The 22,343-nt window shown below is 40.1% G+C and overlaps 1 protein-coding gene across 4 annotated transcripts; it reads right to left on the bottom strand.

The window, feature by feature from the left end:
* Positions 1 to 5,812: 5,812 nt before the first annotated feature.
* Positions 5,813 to 10,243, bottom strand: LOC130734525 (peroxisomal membrane protein PEX14-like). Of its 4 annotated transcripts, none has more exons than XM_057586976.1 (12): positions 10,047 to 10,243; positions 9,596 to 9,825; positions 9,469 to 9,496; positions 9,103 to 9,296; positions 8,710 to 8,899; positions 8,486 to 8,575; positions 8,013 to 8,068; positions 7,838 to 7,880; positions 7,690 to 7,757; positions 7,146 to 7,190; positions 6,870 to 6,938; positions 5,813 to 6,391 (listed from the first exon to the last, which is right to left on the bottom strand). In XM_057586976.1, exons 1-12 carry the CDS (start codon positions 10,078 to 10,080, stop codon positions 5,963 to 5,965), a joined length of 1,476 nt encoding a protein of 491 aa, XP_057442959.1. In that variant the 5' UTR covers positions 10,081 to 10,243; the 3' UTR covers positions 5,813 to 5,962. The 4 variants fall into 4 exon arrangements, with proteins under 4 accessions (XP_057442959.1, XP_057442957.1, XP_057442956.1 ...); XM_057586974.1 differs by having other exon boundaries at positions 8,013 to 8,074; XM_057586973.1 differs by having other exon boundaries at positions 7,838 to 7,886; positions 10,047 to 10,242.
* Between the last annotated feature and the right edge of the window lie 12,100 nt (positions 10,244 to 22,343).

Consider the following 22,343-nt stretch of genomic DNA (forward strand, 5'->3'; position numbering starts at 1 on the left):
ATTAAATTAACCTACGATGAAGACTTTTCCTGTTCGGAGCTTCAAATAAATATTTCATCCGCATACGCACACTCTAATCAACGTTCCAAATCTTTCTTCAGAAGGAAGTTTCTGCATCCGAGGTCAAAACCATAAAGTGCATTTTAAGCCAGTAAACATTAAAAACAAGCCTAAAAAACCAAAAATCATACTGATATTTCTTTGAAGAATTAGAAGATTCAGAGGTAAGAATATCGTGTCTAAAATACGTTGGAATCAGTAGGAAAAATCGGAATCGCGAAATAATCATTTTCTCACGTTTTCAATTTCCTATAAATAGGACTTCAAAAAATCAAAAAAAAAAAATCACAAAACACACACACACGGCCGTGGCTTTGGAGGGAAGAGGAGGAAAAGTGATTTTTTGCCAATTCTTGACCGATCGTCGTTCTGTTCGTTGCTACGCGTAGGCCTCGAGGTACTGATGTTATTTCTTTCTTCTGATCTTAAATTCCGTCGCTTTTTGCTATGTCTTTCTGTGCTCCAAGTTTTGAGCTTTTTGTAAAACTGTCCAAATAACTCGATTTCTCTGTCTAAACTTATTCCCTGCGTGCCCCTGAGCATGTTTAGCGGATTACATTTAGCCGAATCTCGCCGAAATGCCGCCGGAATTCATTTCTATAGGAAATACCCATTTTTGGCAAAAGTTCCGTCCTTTGGGCTTAAAACTCTCGACTGAGCTTAGCGTCAGTAGGATTAGTCGTCATAATCATCGTTGGTGTCGACCCCATCTAATTTGTTTTTCGAAATTCTGATTTTGAGTTTCCGAGCTAAAAATATTGACCAAAATACCCCTGTGACAGTTTTCGATCCGATAATTTTTCTGAGAGTTTCCCTGGCCTAGATATCGCCTAAGAATACCTAGGAATCGATTTAGATCGAAGAAAAAGTTCGGGAACCCTATTTTTGAGAGTGGCCGAAACCTATTGCTTAGGGTACCGTGTCCAAAAAATTTTTTTGGGTCTCTATGACCTGAGCCATTGCGTAGCTCTTTCGATTGTCGAAATTTTGGCGCTGGTTTCGTGTCATTTCGAGTTCTGTAGCTCGAGTTATGTTCGTTTTAGCGAACGAAGTCTTCGTTGCCCATTCGTGCCAAAATGTGAACTCTGCAGCGTTAAAAGCGTTCTTTACGTTTTCGATTAGTAATATTAGATCGTGTTGCTTCTAGTGAGGCTTGTGTTGATGATTGTGTTTCCTTGTTCTAGGTTCACAACTTCCATGCCCAACTTCTACTCACGAAGGTAAGGGTAACTCAGTTTTAGAGCGTATTTGAGTCTTGCTTGCTTTTATCGCACTGCATGCGTTTGAGATGAAGATGTTTATATTGATTGGCATTGGATTATGATTATTATGCTTGCAATGTTGTATGCTTGCTTATGTTGACTGTTTCTGAGGCTTGTGCCAAATGTTTTCTGAAGGCTTCGGCCGAGTAAACTTATTGAGACGTGTGTCTCCGTTTTCTGAGAGGCTTCGGCCGTTTACTGGTTTCCGTCATTACTGCTTTCAAGTGGATAAGACGTGATTATTGTTGATTGATTTTGGCATATAGGGCTGAACTTAGTGGCAGTGCAGTGGTTGTCGTTCCACGTGCCTGTCCCGTCTTTCGAGGCGTTATTAAGTGGCATCCAGTGGTTGTCGTTCCACATGGTTGTCCCGTCTTTCGAGGCGTTATTAAGTGGCATTCAGTGGTTGTCGTTCCACATGTCTGTCCCGTCCTTCGTGGCGTTATTAAGTGGCATCCAGTGGTTGTCGTTCCACATGGTTGTCCCGTCTTGTGAGGCGATATTAAGTGGCATTCAGTGGTTGTCGTTCCACGTCTGTCCCGTCTTGAGAGACGATATTGATCGATCCATTTTGGTAGCAGCATATAGTTGCATTTTAGGGAACTAACACCTGACCCTATGTTGTTGAATTTTAATTATTGGTTTATTGATATCTGATTTGATGTTACATTGTTGAGGTTGTTATTATCTGAGTTAATCTATGTTAAGTTGCTGATATATGAGTTGAGTTATGTTGCTAGTTAGTTACTGTGCTAAGTAATTAAAATTGAATAGCATGATTTTCTCTTTTGTACATGGTAATTGCATGGAGTTAACCCTTTCTACTTGCTACTTGTTGTGGGCGCTTAACGCTATTAGGCGATGAAAAGCCTTCTGACGATGCTTAGCCATGCTGAGATGGAGGAGGGACAGTAACCGGCGGAGCAAGGATGGAAGAAGTTGTATAGTTTCCTCTTAGTAGTTTATACTTCGAGTCTTCTTCGTTATCTGAAAACTCTGTTACTAAAACCCTGTTTTCCCACTGTTTAAGGGTGCGTACTTATTTTGGAAACTTACTTATGCTATTGTAAGACATTATTATTATATGTCGGGAACGAGTTGTTTAATTAAGACTACGTTATGTATTAAACTGTGTTTAGTCGTTTTAAAAAGAAGAAAAAAATTATTATGTTTTCTTAGGATTACGAAATAGTCCTTAGACTTTGTTAGGTTACTAATGTGACTCCTCAGTTGAGAAATTGGGGTGTTACAGGAGCTCTTTTCTAAAAGAGTCTCATCGGATTTCTTCAGCTCGGCCTCAAGCTTCCTGATCTTCTCTTCAGCAGCATTAAGTTTGGTTTCAAGACCTGCTTTGGCGGCCCTTTCCTTGGCGAGATCCTCCGTCGCCCCCTGTAACTGCCGACGCACACCGGCCAAAGCATCCTCAGTTTGCTTCTTAGCAGTTTCAGAACGCTTCGCAACGGTCTCCGTCTCAGTCTTCAACTAGGAATAGGCTGCCCTAGCCTCTTCAAGCTTCAGATTGGAGCGGGTCTTGTCAGATTCGATGTTCTTTAAATGATGGAGAAGACCGACGGTACAACTGGCTGCGGCGAGAGCTTGGTTCACGGCGAGGGTCACTGCGCCTCGAACACCTTGGCTGGCCACTTCATGGGGGATTTGGGTGTTGAAATTCCTCTCCATAAAGTGGAGACCATTGAATTTAGCGTCAAAGACGCTATGAAGAGCGCCGGTGACGCTGGGGGGCACCGCATCCCATGATGATTGCGGAACAGGGCTAGCGGCGGCCACCAAGTTGTCAAAAGCACCATGAGTCTGATGCTTGGGCGGGGGAACGCTGCCATGAGGTTTCTTCTGAGCCTTAGACGAAGACTCATGCAAGGTTGTTTGTTTAGGATCATTTTTGGAGGAACTGCCCGATTTCTGACGTTTGGGCTCACAATCATCAACCAACGGCGATTTCTTTCTCTCGCCCTTGGGGTCCTTCTTCTGATTTTTCCTCTGACCTTTGACGGTTTCGACCTGGCTTGAAATGAAGGCTTGCATACTGCCAGCATTAACGCCGCCCTTGTTCTTGCCCATTTCAGCTTCACATAAGATAAAAGAATATGCAGGTCAGTTACAGGCGGTTCAAGAAGATAATATTTCAAGAGGAGCTTTCAACAAATCTAAACTTCCTAAAAAATTCTTGAAGTTTCCCATCCTTGGCGGCTTGGAGAAGGTCACAACAGGAAATTTGGGGAAGAGTAAGAATATATAGGGCGACCTGTTGCTCCTCCTCGGTCAACGCCTCGAGCACAACAGTAATATCGCGACGAGGGTTGACAGTCCAGTGCAAGGGAAACAAAGGGCGATCTTTCGCGTCAAGGATGAGATTGGGAATTTCAGGGGAGTGGACAATCTTAAAAAACTTTTTTTTGCCAATGTTTGAAATTACTTTTCAAAGGCTTAAAGATGGACATGTTGGGGCGGGACGACAATAGAACAAAAGATACACAGGAAGGCTTGGCGATGCTAGTCTTATAAAAATAGAAAAATAAGGGGTAAGTGGGGGCGAAATTTAGCTGCTCACACAACAATTCAAAGCAGCGAATGAAACCCCAGGCGTTCGGTAAAAGCTGACACGGGGCGACATGCAGGAAAGTGAGTACGTCGCAGACAAAGGAAGAGAAAGGGAGCTTCATGAAAAGCTCGGTAAAAATATACCTGTGAAGGAAAAACCAAGCGGGCGCCCCATCGGCCCCTGAAGGTTTAAGGGTTACAACTTCGTTATCATCACAAGGGGAGACATTCAGAGATAAATCGTCGTTGTGACCGGTGTTGGGGTTTATTCTGGTGAAACCCTGGGCGGTGAGGCGATTATTGTTTAAAGATTGAACGCTGTTCCAAACGGAACGGAAAAGGCACTTATCATCCATGCACTTTTCATTGGTGCGCCAATCTTCAAAGGTTGAGGGGTTATCGGTGGAAAGGTGAGAAGTTATGGAGGCGGTTCTTTTGTTGGTAAGGTTTGAAGTGGAGGGCGAGTTGTTGGACTCAGAGTCAGAATCGACCTTAATAACCTCTTGGCTAACGGTGGTTCTATCATCATCGGACCCAGAGTTAAGGGAAATGGAAGAAAAGGATTGACCTTGTGCAGACATTTTTGGAAGCTTCATGGGAAGGAGATGATGAATAGAAAACAAAAGATAAAGAGTAAAGAGAGAAACTGACCGAAGGTAAGCGAGGTAACCGGAAAGCAGCGAGCTATGGTGGCCGGAATGATGTAGTAAAGGTCACCGACGTAGCAAGGATCACCGGAGCGGAAGAGCTTCAGAAACGCAGAGAAAGGCAAAGGTTCAGAGTGAAGAGTAGTAAAAGAAAACGAAGTTTGTGATTTGGGATTTTATAGTCAACTGAATGAAGAAAGAGAAAGTAAGGGGAAACGACGCGATTGTTTTCAAAAGCTTGCACGAAACGAGGCAATCCCTCGAATCCCGCGTGAAAAGACACTGGCAGTTGAATGCTAATGATGGCAATTTCTTGGTAACGGTGCAACGCTATATGAAATGGCACGAGATAAGTTAGACAGTTTGGGCGATCAGGGCTAAATGGGCGGCCTCATTTGAATTCCATAAGACATCTCAGCTCCAGAAAGAGGCGAAGCTTCATGTCTTGTGGGCTCGTGGGCTAGGTTAAATAAGGTGGGTTGCTGGCGTGAAGGCAGTATGGATCTTTTGCCCCAATAATAAGACATTTCAGCTTCAGAGAGAGGTGAAGCTTCATGTCTTGTGGGCTTGTAGATTGGGCGAGTCAGCACAAGCCCGTTGACCCGCCCAGTAGGACTAAAGCCTTATGGATAAAGGCGTGGGTCCCAGTTTGCAGACATGGGCCCGGGTTACTTTGTCTTGTTTATATTTAAAGGATATGTATTTGTCTTATTCTACATTGGGATTTGAGCCTTGTATGTAAGGCTCAAATTCATGAACATTCTAGATAAGGACCACTCCCACTATAAAAGGGATGTCCTCACCTTGTACTAGGCATCTTTTTGATCATTAATGAGATAATTTTCTTATTCATACATCACATATATTCTTTTAGCTCTGCTAGGGTTTATAAAGGATATTCCACATTCCTTATTAGACCTTAGACCAGAACAAAAAATTATTTTAATATTTATTTAAAGTATACTAATTTTTATATAATACTAAAAAAATATTAGAAATAAACCCGTGTGTTGCACGGGTGTTATATCTAGTTTTAATGTATAAGTCTATACAATACAATGTCAGCATCAAACAATGAATAAACTCATAATGTATTGTATAAGCTTATACTATCAACTCTAATACAATGTACCAAACTAGCCCTATAGTTAGGAGGAGTTTTGGCCCCTCCATTCCCCTCCCCTTTTAAAAATTTACCAAGACAAAATAACTTTGAAAAATGCCCTCCCCTCCAACCAATTATTATGTAAATTCCAGCGGTGAAAAAAAAGAAGAGAAATAATCTGTATCAAAGAATAATTGCTCTAGAGATTAGAGAACCAGAGTGCCTGCATCTATTAAATGAAATGACAATTCAGGTAGCAAACTAAGTTCTATTTGCAACTTCATGCACTGTTATGATGGATCAATCAGGATATTTAAGTACAAAGATTTTCATTGCTCTTCGTGATTGAGACCTTGGATCTCACCAGAGCTTACAAGTGAGTTGACCCTGATACTTTCTATTGCACCTTCAGATTTGGATTTTGAGATTATCTCCACTCCATCAGAGATGTCTGCGGAATGAGTTACTGGCTGATCAGCTGTCATCGACTCCTTCGGGACGATTGGCTTTGGGCGTCTGATTGCTTCTGCAGCCGCCGACATAGCTACCGGAGGGGGCTGAGGAGGAACCCACACGCGTTGGACTGGCTGCTGACTGGATGCAGCAGGTGCTCCATTATACTCAATTACATTATCAGTCTCTGTGATTCTGACATTTTTTGTCTGCGACCAGGACTCTGGTATCTTGAATTCCTTGCCATTTACTTGAGACTGAAGAACTTGGGTAGAGTTGGTTTGCACCTGATTAACTTCCCAAGGCTAGCCATGAGGTGTTGAAGCAAAAATCAGATTCATATGGAACAAAACTACCGGGAATGGAATGTTAACTGTGATGCATAAATTGACTTTCAACAAAATAATATGAATCACATATTACTATCTCTTGACCTAACGTGTAACATGCAAATATTCATTTTATTTACACTTTCAATTGTTACATTGCCATTGAGTTCAATTACCTGCTTCTGTAATTCCACATGTTTAAGATATTGGTAAAACATAACTAGGAACGTAATTTATCCCCGGATCAACTGTCTTTTCCTTCATGTTCCCCAATCATAAGTCATATTATGTTTGAAAACATACTGAGTAATCGGACAGCAAAGATGTAGAAAAACTAATATTGCAGAGGAGTTTATTCACAAAAGTGTTCAATGTTTTGAGAGATTCGCATCTCAGTTCAAAAAAATATTTTTAAAAAAATTAGGAAATACAAAGCAAGATTTTTAAAACATACCTTTGCTCTAGGAGCTAAGCGAGGATTTGATGGTTGCTGATAAGGGTTTGGGGGTGAATCATCAATATCCTGCATTAAAACAACGTGTCAAAAGAGTAACACTGACCACACCACAATCCTTTAATTCACAGTAGAACCTTCCCTCACATATCACATTTTCTTAGTAGGTTTCCCTTCAGTCAATATTTTATAATTTAAATCACTCATGCAAAGATAAGATGTATGATATTAGGTGTGCAACTACAGTTGTCCAGATTAAAATGCATAGAGATTTACTCTAATGTTAGAAGGCTTCTCTCCTCTTTGGATCATGGCCATTATCTGCAAAAAATAATGGAAGGAAATAATTCAGACAACGGATCACATGATCTCAATTAAATATACAAAATACTAAATCACATACTCGCCAATCAATATGTAAAGCGGATTAAGTAAAAATGTAAAATAAGGATCAACTGTGGAATTAGAAGTCAAACTTGTTGAAATCAGTACCAATAAACAAAAACCAGCAAATAGATTGAAAACACAATTTGATTTTACTAAGAGTCTCAATAATGTACATTTATTTAGCAGTGTTGACTTGGGCACTTTCAGAAGTGTAGATCCAAGAGAAACTGGCTATAATCGAAAGTATATATTTAACCAAACAAATAGAATTAAGATTCGCAGCTGAAACCCAGAGTATCTGATGTCCAAGATGTCATATTTTGATTAGTAGAAGAACAGTGATCTTCTTTATTGACACCACTGATATTAACTAGCACTCAGATATTACCTCATAGGAAGGAAGAAGAAAAATAACAGCAAGACATTGATTTACCTCCATATATGACTTTGGATGAGGAGCATTAGATGGTTCAACAGAAGCAGGAGCCAATGATGTTTTCCCTGCACATGAAATTTTAATCATTGGTAATAATTCAGAAATTAATATTAATTTAATCAAGATTTTGTTGATGTTTAACAACCTGAACGCAACTCATAGTCTTCCTTTCCATTCGCAATTAATTGCTGTATCTATTTCAAAAAATAACAATTGTCTAATGTCAAAATTTATTTTAGACAATTCAAATGGGGATCTGTACAAGTGGGCAAAAATTTCACTAAAGATGAAATATTCCCTACTACATAAGTATATCTGACCTTTGAACTTGTCTGAGCGACTTGGTAATCATCTATCTTTGAGAGGGAGTGTCCACCTGAAGCTTTGCAATAAAATCTTCAAATTAAGTACTATAAAAAATATTCTGCCTAAATGTGTGCTAGATTAGCAAAGATGCAATGCACACTAAAAGTTTTCAGGAAGTGTCAAAAGATTTTACATTAGTAGAATGCAAGGGTATGAGCGAGCTTCCTGACACAGTCATGGAGCAATTAATCCAGTTAGAATACTCAAAATGCATATAGAATGTGTCAGAGCCATTTCTCACTAGGCATAATCCAAAACGTCATTGTCATACAGGCCTTGTTGTACTCTAGCAGGGGTATTAAATATACAAGTTCATTAATGACACAACCACAAGCACTTCTAACTATCACAAACCAAATCCTCTAGAAAATAAACACAGCATTGGAAATTGTTCAACTTAGCCAATTATACGAAAATTCGTAGTTACCTTCCAATCTTCTTATCGCATTAGTCATTACCTTCATTTCTTGCACTTGCTTATCTAAAAGGCTCACAACTTCTACAAAGTATCTCTTCTCTGCAAAGCACAAAACCAGATTGTAGCAACAACTGAAGTCATTATTTTAGCAACAAAACATGTCACGAGTAATTGAGATTTAATAAAAATATGAGATATTTTATAGTTTGCAGATTGAAATTCTATTAAACCACCTTCACTTTTTGAACTCAGCATCTCTTGGCTGGCTTTCGCCATTTCGGCAGCTGCAGCTGCAGCTGCTTTTGCTGCGTGTGCAACTTCTTCGGCCAATGATGGTTTTGAGTTATTTTTCTTTAATTGGCCATAATCTTCTTCGAAGACAACGTTGCGTATCCAAGATTTTAACCGAGGAAGAACAGATTTCTAAAACATGGAGCATGCTTTCAAAGTTAGCTCAAACCACAGTGTAACAAAACTTATGCATAGAGCAAGAAATTATATCGGGTTCGGGTATACAAGAGATGATAGATCATATGTACTGAACTGAACATGGCACAACAACACACTCCCCAACCATTATGATACCAATTTAGATAGCAACATCTAGAGAGATTCATGGAAAATACCTTAATTAGTATAGTTGTTCCAGCACATGAAGTAACCAGAAATCCAACAGTAACAAGGGCATGTGACCAGTGAAAACTGTACCATGATAAGATTCCCCGCGAAGTAGTAACGGCAGTAGAAGCAGATACAGCTGGCTGTAAAGCCTGTGGCTGGCCTTGCTGCTGAATGTTTGATGATGAGTTTAACTGTCCATCTGTGAGTATTGTAATAAGCAACGTATGAATATGAATGTCACTGCGAGGAAAATCAGTTCTGTCTAAACAGACTAATTAAATGGAGAATCAACTAGCAATTTAACTCAATCAAAAATTGAAAAGGAAAACACAGAAGACCAAACTTCAACTTCAACATTTTAAACACTTCACCTTGAGTCTGCACACTCGGAGGCGAATCCTGTGATTCAAAGCAAAGATAAACATTATAACAGATGAACATAACTGCTGAATTTGCACATAAACAAGTCAAAGCAACCGATCAAACAGTTAAGCTTACAGGCACTCGCCGAAATGCTTCATCTATCTCCTCCTTCGAGAGCCCCTTCCTCTCCAGAAATGTGCGCCTATGGATAACAGGCGAACCTCTCACCTTCGGGTGTGACAGAAATTTCACAGCATTCTGAACTTGATCCTCCCGAATTGGCTCAGAATTCACGAAAACCGACGTCACTGAATCGGAACTATGCTGATCAACATTTGCAGGTTGCACAATTTCACCACCTATACCTAAAAAAAAAACAGAACCAATCAATAAATTTCTCATTAATGCCCAAAATACCATAACCTACAAGTTATCTGAAAAATCTCCTAGCAACTCCAATTAAGCATGGAAAAATTCAATAGGAACAGACACACTGAAATCAATAAACACAGATTAGCCTAATTTTGAATTACGGTTTGGATCATCAACAATCTTGAATTAGCATGAGAAAGAGAAAGAGTGAAACCTGTGGTTTGACCAGAAGGCGATTGAGTAGCCATGGTTTCTTCTAGTTCTGAATTCGGAAAATCGAGGTTCGGTTTTGCTCAGTTCATCTCAATCTGATTCATTGCTCTGTGACTGTGAATGATATGATGAGTGCGCGAAAGAGAATTGGAAGTAATCGCGGTCATAAGCTCTTTCTTGATTTCCATTCGAGTTAATACTCCTTTTTTTTCTTGAATAATGTTTTAGTCCCTTTAGTGTAATCCATTTTATAATTTGGACCTTAAATATTATTTTCCCCAATAAATTAAGATTATGAATTTTATTTTTGGTTCTTGATGTTAGTTTTTACGTCTAAATAGGACGAAAATCCAACTAAGCAAGACAGGTGGCATCTTCATGGGCACGTGTTTGGTTGGTAAAAAAAAAAAAGGACAACACGTTCTTCAATTCGAGTCTACCTTTGATACATGTATGGAAAGGAGAGGCAATGAGCAATAACATTTGAAGACTTGTTGGATCAAGCTACCCGTTGACAAGGGGTAGGAGAAGTGGGATCTGGACGTGTTGAAGGACTCCTGAGCTGGCTAAGTCCCGGGAGGGGCTCCTGCAAGACATTCCGATGTTAAAGTCAGTAAGGGAGGTAGTGAGAATGGTGAGTATGGAGAGAATACGTTACCTTTCAATGGAAGAGGTGTTCCCTTTATATAGGGGAGGTAGAATTAGGGTTGGAGCCATGCAACGTCATGCATGGCTCGTACGCGGGACGCAGCTCGCCGTTGGATAACCTGCGGTACCTGCAGAGGAACAGTGATCCAACGGTTTGGGGGCCCTTACGGATCTGTGTCAGCCAACCTACCCCCTAGGGTGGTTGGCCTAGGTCAACCCCTATTTAGTGGGCCCTGGGTCTCGTCCTTACCCTTGGTGGTAGGGCCCATAAGCAGGGTGCTCCCAGGCTCCCTGAATAGTCCCTCAACAGGGACGTTCTGTGGGGTCCAGGCCCGTCCCGGGTGCCCTGTCCGTCCTTGGCCAGGGTTCCCGGAACATTAGTATTTTCCTATTCTCAGTTGTTCTTTGTTTCAGACTTGTATGGCCTACATAGGATTTAGTTTTTTTTCTTGTATTTGAAGTTGAGCAATGAGCATGTGTTTGGGCCACTTGAGATGCTTCAGTAAACTATTTTTTGTATTTTGATTTGTTTTCTCATTTTGCCCAGAACTAAGTGATTCTACATGAATAATTTGAGTTCGAGGACCCAACTGACAAAAGTCCTACTGCATTCAAGTTCTGCACTCAAATTGAGTAAAGAGAAGTAATTCTTAACCACATACCTCTCATTCAGCCGTATGCTCATTCATATTGCATCTAGTTGCACACACTAATTTGTCACATACCTTGAGTTTGGCCCCGTTTGGGAAAATAACTTAATTAAGGGCTTATGGTCATAAGCGCTTATGACATAAGCGCGTCATAAGCGCTTATATAAGCTATTTTAAAAAATTTATTGAAATAGATTGAAAATATGTTATATATAAGCATAAGCTCTTATCCATAAGCTATCCTCAGTAGCTTATGAAAATAAGTTCAAACAAAGTTATGGTAGGTCATAAGCTATTTGCATATGTTCTCTCAAACACTTGCACAAGCGCTTATGCTATCAGATAAGCTCAAATAAACTCTCTCAAACGTGGCCTTTATTTTGTTTAGAAAAGAGAAATATATTAAATGAAACAAAGAATTTGAGCACAACCCTTCTCAAGTAGGCATAGCAAAGCAGAATAGACGAAAAAACAGAGCACGCTAGACTAAGAGCTAAAACAACAAAAGAAAAAGAAGAGAAAAAAACAGGGCTGCAGCAAGAGCCTCTGTAAGCAAGACAGAGCAAACCCGGTTCCCTACACGCCCCTGGACTTGAGCACATCAGACCTCCACAAGCAACCAGCAGGGACCAAAACAGATTTCGGGAACCTTCTCAACAAGACCTTGGTAAGAGCCTTCAGGAAGACAGAGCCAATTGCAATCAGAATTTCCCCTAAATCGGGGATTCTCAATGAGCTCCAAATTTTGCGAGATGATTGGCTAGGCCATTGGCTTCTCTGTAAATGTGATTTTCTCCAAGACACCCTACCTCCCCCATCAATAAGTCAATTTGAATCAGATCCTGTGTTAATTTCTAAGGTCTATTTTGGTGCGACACAACCCATCCTACGGCAAGAGACGAATCAGATTCAATTAGCACATGGAAAAACCCAAAATGCTGGCAGAATAACAGGGCCTTAAGAATGGCTTTTACTTCAGCCTCGAAGGCCCAAAGAACACCAGTTGCAGCGGAGAAAATGCCCAACATCTGCCTGTTAGAGTTCCTTAAAATTCCACCAATACCACTTCTCCCCGTATTTTCAAACGAGGAACCATCCACATTGAACTTGAGCACTCCTTCCGGAGGAGGATACCATATAGCAATTCAAGGTGGGGGAGCTAAACTAGGCAGTTTGATCGCCTCAAAATTCAATACAAAATCAGTCATTGCATACAGACAATCCTCACGCCAATTTTTTACCCACCAAGCTATCCTGGAAATGTGCATATCCCAGATGTTTTCCCCTGAGAAAGGAAAATTCTTAAAGACAAGGTTGTTTCTATCCAACCATGTGCTCCAGCAAAGAGAAAAGGGGATCAATTCCCATAGCACACTGTCTGAAATCTGTCTCAGCTCATTCCACTCTAATAGCAAGTCCTCAAGCTTTCTGGGACAACACCAGAGTACCCTTCACGAGACATAACTAAGCACCAAAACCTCCAAACAACCTGACAATGCAGTAATAAATGGCTAACAGATTCCAAAGAAACACCACACACGCTACATAGGCCCTCGTTTTCAACAACCACACCTCACTTTAGGAGATTCTCCTTGACGGCTATTATATTCAAAGAGGCTTGCCACAGGAATACAACTACCTTTGGTGGTACAATTTTACGTATTTTCTTTGAAATGATCAATGGATAAACACCTAGGATTTTCATACCATAGTGTTGAAGTGATGTTTATATGTGTTTGTTCTGGAAGACCTTGAATATTTGTTCAAGGTTATTTTATTAATTTTATTTTTTAATTAAAATAATAAGTATTTATGTGTGATTTATTACCTAATAAGAATATATGTTTTATTGTATATTATTTGAGATATTTAGTTTATTGCTGGAAGGAAAAATATTTTTCCTTTATCTTGGTATATGTGTGTGGCATATAAATATTTCTTAGGGGAAATATTTGTTTGATTATATTATTGGATATATGAGGTTTTAATTAATTTAGGATAATTTATGGTTGGCGTTTGATATATGGATCATGTTTTGTCGAGAGGATGGACCTTTACTGTGCATACTCCTAGCCTAACCCTAAGTTACGTTTAATAGTTGAGCGTTGACTTCTTGATATTATCTTAACATGTTCATACTTTTGATAATTGAATTATGTTGTTTAACAAGCTATCCTATTTGAATTTCCTTGTGGCGTCATGTATTTTTTAGTTGACCCTTACTTGTTTGCTAGTGTACTGTGTGGGCACTTAACATCATAGACGAAGGAAGTCGACATTGAGATGAAGTGTTGCGTCGTTGGGGATGCCTTATTCGTGATGGACCTTTCTTTGGAAGCATCATTGGAGACGAATAAGGGTGAGTTCAAGAGACGAGCATATGCGCTCCTTGTTTGGATAGTCGCTATACATAGGGATTTTGGAGTGTCTTAGATCTTTAGTTGGTCCTTTCGTGTTGAGTATATATCCTTATCACTTTTTATCATTAGGGTCATCATTGTCCCAAAGTTTCTTCATGTGCATTGACTCGAGAGGGATGACGTAGTTTCTTTTATGTTCACTTGCGTTTTGGATAATTGCATTTTGGCTCTTTTCTTATTAAAGATTTTTATTGATTCAAATTTATATTGCTTTAATCGTCTTTATTTTATTTTTGATATTAAGATGTTAACCCTCGAGAAATCGAGGCGTGCATTGTGGCATCGAAGCTTTAGTTTTCGACTCGCAAGAGCTTGGGGGTAGATCTTCTATGCTAGGTTGTGTGACTTTGATTGCTTGCGACCTCCATGAGAGGGGTCAAAATTTCCCTAAGTTAATCCTATTGGAGACTTACTTGTTCCCTTCAGGAACAAGATGCCTCTACAACCCCCCCCCCCCCGAACGCGTTATGCAAGAAAACAAGAATCGAATTATACATGCCATTACCAACCTGTATGATTTGGTCACCAAGCAAGCCACTACTGTCGTTGCTCAAGCATAAACTAAGATGTAATGTATCTACTAAAGCTGCTTTGAAAGCCTAGAGGGAAGCTGCGGAAAATGAATGCTTGGCCAACAACAGTAGAGGGATTTGGCTTCGGTCCAAACCCGAGGGCTGAATGACTTGAAGCATCACGATACGCCCAAATTCATGGATAAGTGTTCCTCGAGAGGGCTGATCATTGGCTGCAAGTGTAAGATCAAGTTTTGATCGAGTAGTACAACTCTATGTTTTGATGATTACAAGTTAACATTTGAGTATGAACAATTATGGTACTCTAACGTGTTATTCTGAGTGTGCTATTTACAGGCTCTGACCTCAATTCAATCTCACACAAATCAGAAGCACTGTGCATAAAGAGTGACCCAAGAAACGCTTTCGCAACATCTATGTTCACTCTGAACAGTAGAAATGCTTCAGAAGATCTGAAGTTATACAAGCTCTGATATGGACTCAGTCACTTGAAGTTCTGAAGATCCAGAAGTTCTGATAACCAAGAAACTCTGAAGGTTCAGATGTTCTGATGGTGTAGAAGACTCTGAAGATCCAGAAGCTGAATAGTGGAAACTCTGATGTCCAGAAGCAAGAAACTTTGAAGACCATGTACTTCCCTCGGAGTTCAGAATCAGAAGATACAACGGTCAGAGGATCTGTGCTTTCCCTCTGACTCTGATCAACCGGCTTCACAAGTTCCAACTTGAAGCATTCCCCTGATCAGAAGTCTCCTAGGTTTAAAGGTCAAGTCACTATCCAAGTACAAAAGCAAATGTACTATCCTGACGACCTACCTAACATTCTCAGCCACAACAGAAGCTGGAATTTCCAGAACTGCCCTCCAACGGTAGCATTTCCATGCAGCGTTCAAACCTTAATCGTTGGAGTATAAATAGAGGCTGTAGATTGAAAGATGCGGTTGGAAGAATTACACACGCGCAAGCTATATTCAAAAACCTTCTAAGCATTCTTTCATCTGAATTCATTGTGTTTACTATTAGCTTTTCAGAAGCAAATCCTTTGTAAACATTCTTTCTTAAACAGTTTGTTTAGTTACCTTTAGGAGATCAAGGTTGATCGGATCCTAGAGAAGACTAAGAGAGTGAATCTTAGTGTGAGCTAAGTCAGTGTAATTGTTAGTCACTTGTAGGTTTCAAGTGCAGTTGTAACACTTTACCTGATTAGTGGATTGCCTTCATTCTAAGAAGGAAGAAATCACCTTAACGGGTGGACTGGATTAGCTTGAGGGATTTATCAAGTGAACCAGGATAAAAATCCTTGTGTGCTTTTCTATCTCTTATCTTTAGCACTTAGTTCTCGAAAGATTTGTTAAAATCTTTAAGGTGGAAGTTTTATCTTGAAAACGTTATTCAAACCCCCCCTTTCTACCGTTTTTCATACCTTCAATTGGTATCAGAGCGCAAGTTCTGATTACCACACCTAACAGTGTTCAGTGATCCGGGCCGGTGTGAAAAACAATGGCTACCACCAGTGAAACTCAAAGAGATGGTTACAATGCAAAGCCTCCCATGTTCGACGGTCAAAGGTTCGAATATTGGAAAGATAGACTTGAAAGTTTCTTTCTGGGTTTTGATGCAGATCTCTGGGATATTATTGTGGATGGCTATGAGCGTCCAACTGATGAAGAAGGCAAGAAGATCCCAAGGTCAGAGATGACTGCAGATCAAAAGAAGCTTTACTCACAACATCACAAAGCTAGAGCAATTCTTCTAAGTGCTATCTCTTATGAAGAGTACCAGAAGATTACAGATCGTGAGTATGCAAAAGGCATTTTTGAATCCCTGAAGATGTCTCATGAAGGAAACAAGAAAGTCAAAGAATCAAAGGCATTGTCTTTGATCCAAAAGTATGAATCCTTCATCATGGAGCCAAACGAGTCCATTGAAGAAATGTTTTCCAGATTTCAGTTGCTTGTAGCTGGAATACGACCTCTCAACAAGAGCTACACAACGAAAGATCATGTCATAAGGGTCATCAGAAGTCTTCCTGAAAGCTGGATGTCCTTGGTGACTTCAATAGAGCTCACAAGAGATGTTGAGCGTATGAGTTTAGAAGAACTCATCAGCATACTGAAGTGCCATGAGCTGAAGCGCTCAAAGATGCAAGATCTGAGGAAGAAGTCAATAGCCTTAAAATCCAAATCTGAGAAGGCTAAAGCAGAGAAGTCAAAAGCTCTTCAAGCTGAAGCAGAAGAATCTGAAGAAGCATCAGAAGATTCTGATGAAGATGAGCTGACTCTGATCTCTAAAAGACTCAACCGTATCTGGAAGCATAGGCAGAGCAAGTACAAAGGCTCTGGAAAGGCCAAAGGAAAGTCTGAATCCTCAGGTCAGAAGAAGTCCTCAATTAAGGAAGTCACATGCTTTGAGTGCAAGGAATCAGGGCACTACAAAAGTGACTGTCCAAAATTAAAGAAGGACAAGAGGCCAAAGAAGCACTTCAAGACCAAGAAAAGTCTGATGGTGACTTTTGATGAATCAGAGTCAGAGGATGTTGACTCTGATGGTGAAGTCCAAGGACTCATGGCCATTGTCAAAGACAAAGGAGCAGAGTCAAAGGAAGCTGTTGACTCTGACTCAGAATCAGAAGGAGATCCTCATTCAGACGATGAAAATGAGGTATTCGCTTCTTTCTCAACCTCTGAACTGAAACATGCTTTGTCTGATATTATGGATAAGTATAACTCTTTATTGTCTAAGCATAAGAAGCTGAAAAAGAACTTATCTGCTGTCTCTAAAACTCCTTCCGAACATGAGAAAATCATTTCTGATTTGAAAAATGATAACCATGCTTTAGTAAATTCTAACTCTGTGCTTAAGAAACAAATTGCTAAGTTAGAAGAAGTTATTGCATGCGATGCCTCTGATAGTAAGCATGAATCTAAGTATGAAAAATCTTTTCAAAGATTCCTGGCTAAAAGCGTAGATAGAAGCTTGATGGCTTCATTGATCTATGGCGTGAGCAGAAATGGAATGCATGGCATTGGCTATTCTAAACCAATTAGAAATGAGCCTTCTGTGCCTAAAGCTAAATCTTTGTATGAATGCTTTGTTCCCTCTGGTACCACATTGCCTGATCCTTTACCTGCTGAAGCTGCTAAACCTCCTCTTAAAAAGGGATCTTTCTCCATGTCTAAATATCATGCAAAAATTCCTTTACATTATCATGTTGAGAAACCCAAGGTGATCAGAACCTCTGGGGTAACTAACAAGAGAGGACCCAGAAAGTGGGTACCTAAGGATAAGATTATCTATGTTGCAGATATCCTTGATAGCTCCACTAAAACACCAGTCATGGTATCTGGACAGTGGATGCTCGCGTCACATGACGGGAGAAAGGCGCATGTTCCAAGAATTAAAACTTAAGCCTGGAGGTGAAGTTGGCTTTGGTGGCAATGAAAAGGGTAAAATTGTTGGTACTGGTACTATTTGTGTAGATAATAGTCCATGCATTGATAATGTTTTATTGGTAGACGGCTTAACTCATAACTTATTGTCTATAAGTCAATTAGCTGACAAGGGTTATGATGTTATCTTTAATCAAAAGTCCTGCCGGGCTGTAAGTCAGATCGATGACTCTGTTCTGTTTAACAACAAGAGGAAGAACAACATTTATAAGATCAGATTATCTGAGTTGGAGGCTCAGAATGTGAAGTGCCTTCTGTCTGTTAATGAAGAGCAATGGGTATGGCATAGACGGTTAGGGCATGCCAATATGAGAAAGATTTCTCAGCTGAGCAAGCTAAACCTTGTCAGGGGCTTGCCCACTCCGAAGTTCTCTTCAGACGCTCTTTGTGAAGCATGTCAGAAAGGCAAATTCACAAAAGTCCCTTTCAAGGCAAAGAATGTTGTCTCAACCTCAAGGCCGTTGGAACTTCTGCATATCGACCTTTTTGGACCAGTGAAAACTGAGTCCATAGGTGGCAAAAGATATGGGATGGTCATTGTTGACGACTATAGCCGCTGGACATGGGTAAAGTTTCTAACCAGCAAGGATGAGTCTCATGTTGTGTTCTCTACCTTCATAGCCCAAGTGCAAAACGAGAAGGCTTGTAGGATTGTGCGTGTCAGAAGTGACCATGGTGGAGAGTTTGAGAATGACAAGTTTGAGAGTCTGTTTGATTCCTATGGAATTGCACATGATTTCTCTTGTCCCAGAACTCCTCAACAAAATGGTGTTGTTGAGAGGAAGAACAAAACTCTTCAGGAGATGGCTAGAACCATGCTCCAAGAAACTGGCATGGCTAAGCACTTTTGGGCAGAGGCAGTAAACACAGCGTGTTACATTCAGAACAGAATCTCTGTGAGACCAATTCTGAATAAGACTCCCTATGAATTGTGGAAGAACATAAAACCCAACATTTCTTACTTTCATCCTTTTGGTTGTGTTTGTTATGTTCTTAATACTAAGGATAGATTGCATAAATTTGATGCTAAGTCTTCTAAATGTCTATTACTTGGTTACTCTGAGAGATCTAAAGGTTTTAGATTTTATAATACTGATGCTAAAACTATTGAAGAATCTATTCATGTTAGATTTGACGATAAACTTGACTCTGACCAGTCAAAGCTAGTTGAGAAATTTGCAGATTTAAGTATAAATGTTTCTGACAAAGGCAAAGCTCCAGAGGAAGCTGAGCCAGAGGAAGATGAACCAGAAGAAGAAGCTGGTCCCTCTGATTCACAAACTCTGAAGAAGAGCAGAATCACTGCAGCTCATCCTAAGGAATTGATTCTGGGCAACAAAGACGAACCAGTCAGAACCAGATCAGCCTTCAGACCCTCTAAAGAGACCCTGCTTATTCTGAAAGGATTGGTATCCTTAATTGAACCCAAGTCAATTGATGAAGCTCTTCAGGACAAGGACTGGATTCTGGCCATGGAGGAAGAATTGAATCAATTTTCCAAGAATGATGTTTGAAGCCTAGTGAAGAAGCCTGAAAGTGTCCATGTAATTGGAACAAAATGGGTGTTCAGAAACAAGTTGAATGAGAAAGGAGATGTAGTCAGAAACAAGGCAAGGCTAGTCGCCCAAGGCTACAGCCAGCAGGAAGGAATAGACTACACAGAAACATTTGCTCCAGTAGCAAGACTAGAAGCAATCAGACTGTTGATCTCTTTCTCAGTGAATCACAACATAATTCTACATCAGATGGATGTTAAGAGTGCCTTCCTAAATGGATACATATCAGAGGAAGTCTACGTTCATCAACCCCCAGGTTTTGAGGATGAGAAGAATCCAGACCATGTGTTCAAGTTGAAGAAATCACTCTATGGTCTGAAGCAAGCTCCCAGAGCATGGTATGAGAGACTCAGCTCATTCCTTCTGGAGAATGAGTTTGTAAGGGGTAAAGTAGATACAACTCTCTTTTGCAAAACTTACAAAGATGATATCTTAATTGTGCAAATTTATGTTGATGATATTATATTTGGTTCTGCTAATCAATCTCTATGCAAAGAATTTTCTGAGATGATGCAGGCTGAATTTGAGATGAGTATGATGGGAGAACTTAAGTACTTTCTGGGAATACAAGTTGTAACGCCCCGATTTCTCGAGTGTTACACAGTAACTAATTAACCAATTTTCGTAAAGAGTTTTCGTCGATTCACTTATTAATCTTGAATTAATGATAAAAGTTCAATTTTACAAAATTCTCGAAACTTAACCATTTCAAACTTGCGGAAATAAACATCAACCTAGACCTCAAACTTTATTAATCATTGAAAAGAGTATGAAAGAAATATCCGGAAGAAAACTTCAAAGTAAATTACATCAAGTTAAACTATCTCAACTAAAATAAAGTAATGGTTCAATACTTCCAAAACTTGGTACTCTCAACCCAAAAGAAAAATGGATGTCTCACAACCCAACCATATCCTTGGCCCCTTCCTCTTTATCTTCTTCCTCTTCATCAGAAGTGTAGTCGTCATCAGAAGTGTAGTCGTCATCTGTAGTGGCTCGTCACGTAGCATCAACTCCCAAGAATGAGTCGTCGCCATTTTCTTCACGACCATCTACCCCCCCCCAAATAAACACATAGCAAACAAGCAGGGTCAGGTCCAACAAAAAGAATGATAATGACAAAATCAACAACAACATATATAATATAAGTACATTATATGTCTTTTATGGGAAAGAGTCAGTTACTAACGGAATCTCACTTCACACAACCCACCAAAACTTCCATGGCCATCTTCGTGCTTCCGCAGAGGCACGGTTATCACGGTGACCGCAGTCAACCAAATCACGTGGAGCCGCAATGATCCACAAAAGTTCACGGTGACCGCAGTCAACCAAATCACGTGAAGCCACACCGGCCCACAAGGTTCACGGGAGACCGCAGTCAACCCAAATAACTCCCTCGCGTGCAAGGTACCATCGTTCTCATGGACCATAGTCTACCTGACCTATGTCCAAATTATTCACATTTACTTGCAAGCGAGTTTATTACACTTTTCTCTTTGTTAAGTCTCTAAAGTCAATCCTAGAGTCTTATCATACTCTTTATACAACAACCTTCACAACACAACATTCACAGGTTACAAGGGAATTACGGCTAGGTGAGCGACCCTTGAACCATTAACTGAGAAAATAAATATAATCCACGTAAAGGAACGCAAGAACATTCACTCATGCATAATATATCATCGCAACTCCAACATATTGACAGCAGAAACAACTTTCACAAAAAATAGAGACACAAAATGCATCTTTCAACCAAAAATCACGTATGATACCTTTCTAGAAAGCTATTTTAAATATCTACAACTCTCTAGTTACACACTTGTTCATTTGAGTCCCATAATTAGGTGATATTAGGCCTTAAAGCTAACTGTCCGGAACAGGAAAAACAGCAGGTGTGACAGTTACTACACACGACCCCCAGATCACATTACTAAACCAAAAATTATGTTTTTTATATGTCTGGAAAGATATTTCGAAAATCTATAACTTTCATTTTAATCACTTTTTTATTTGATGACCATAAACAGGTAAAAAGGGGCTCTGAAGTCCGCTGTCCAGTACAGGAAACTGGCAGCGAAACTCCCATGGCTCTATGGTTTTCAAAAATAATTTTCCTTCCTTCCCCTTTGATCATGGCAATCTTGGTACAGCCCCATCAACCCAAATATCCACTCAAAATTTCAGAACCAAACATTTAGCAAGGATCATGTTATAACAAGTGCAAAATAGCACAAAACTTAACAAATACCAAGGCAACTCGCAAAAAAATCATAGATTCAGATCATAAACAACGTTTGAGAATCATATTCATGGCTATTCAAGAGAAAAATTCCAGCAAGCAAGCATGTACAGGAAATCATGCAAAAACAGTCCAAAACTCAAGTTGTTTCTCATGGCAATTCATGGCATATTCCCTAAAGAACCTACCCATTCCTAGAACCAGCCCTTACCTTGGGTTCTTGGTCTGAAAAGAAGAAGCTTTGGTGATGAACACGGTTCAGAAACGTTGCTGTCCACGTTCTCAGCTTCTCTCGCCGTCCCTCTTCTCTCCCTCGCGCGCGATCTCCTCCACTCCCTTGCGCGCGCTACACGGTGATGGTTATGGCTTGGGCGGCGGCGGCTTCTCTTGCTCTCTCTCGAGTTCTCTCTTTTCTCTCTTCTGTATGCTTCCCTTTCTGTTCTTACGTGAGTTTGTGCAGGTTCTGTTCTGATTGTGAAAGAATAGGGTTTTCCCCCCTCTAGACTAAACCCCATGCAAAGTGGGCTAGGGTTTCAATATTCTTTTCAAGCCCGAACCCTTGACCCGTCAATTTAGTTCTTAATCTGGTCTAAACTCAATTAAAACCCAAGTTGACAGTTCTAATCTGCCAGCTATCAAACATTAACTAAAACTTCAATTTTATTCAAACTTCCATAAAATTATTCCAAATTGAACTTAGGGCCTTACAATACCACCCCCCCTTAAAATAGTTTCGCCCACGAAACTTAAGGGTTTACAAACAAATCGGGGTGTGACTCCCGCATCTTATCTTCTAACTCC

The sequence above is a fragment of the Lotus japonicus genome, chromosome 1 (assembly GCF_012489685.1).
Source record: "Lotus japonicus ecotype B-129 chromosome 1, LjGifu_v1.2".
NCBI lineage: Eukaryota > Viridiplantae > Streptophyta > Magnoliopsida > Fabales > Fabaceae > Lotus > Lotus japonicus.

Excerpts from the sequence above, each read along its gene's own strand:
- LOC130734525 (XM_057586972.1), bottom strand. The coding sequence starts at position 10,080 with ATGGCTACTCAATCGCCTTCTGGTCAAACCACAG. Across the intron at positions 7,191-7,689 it reads ATCCAAAGTCATATATGGAG|ATAATGGCCATGATCCAAAG; the intron begins GTAAATCAATGT and ends TATTTTTTGCAG. Across the intron at positions 6,392-6,869 it reads GCTTAGCTCCTAGAGCAAAG|CCTTGGGAAGTTAATCAGGT; the intron begins GTATGTTTTAAA and ends CCTCATGGCTAG.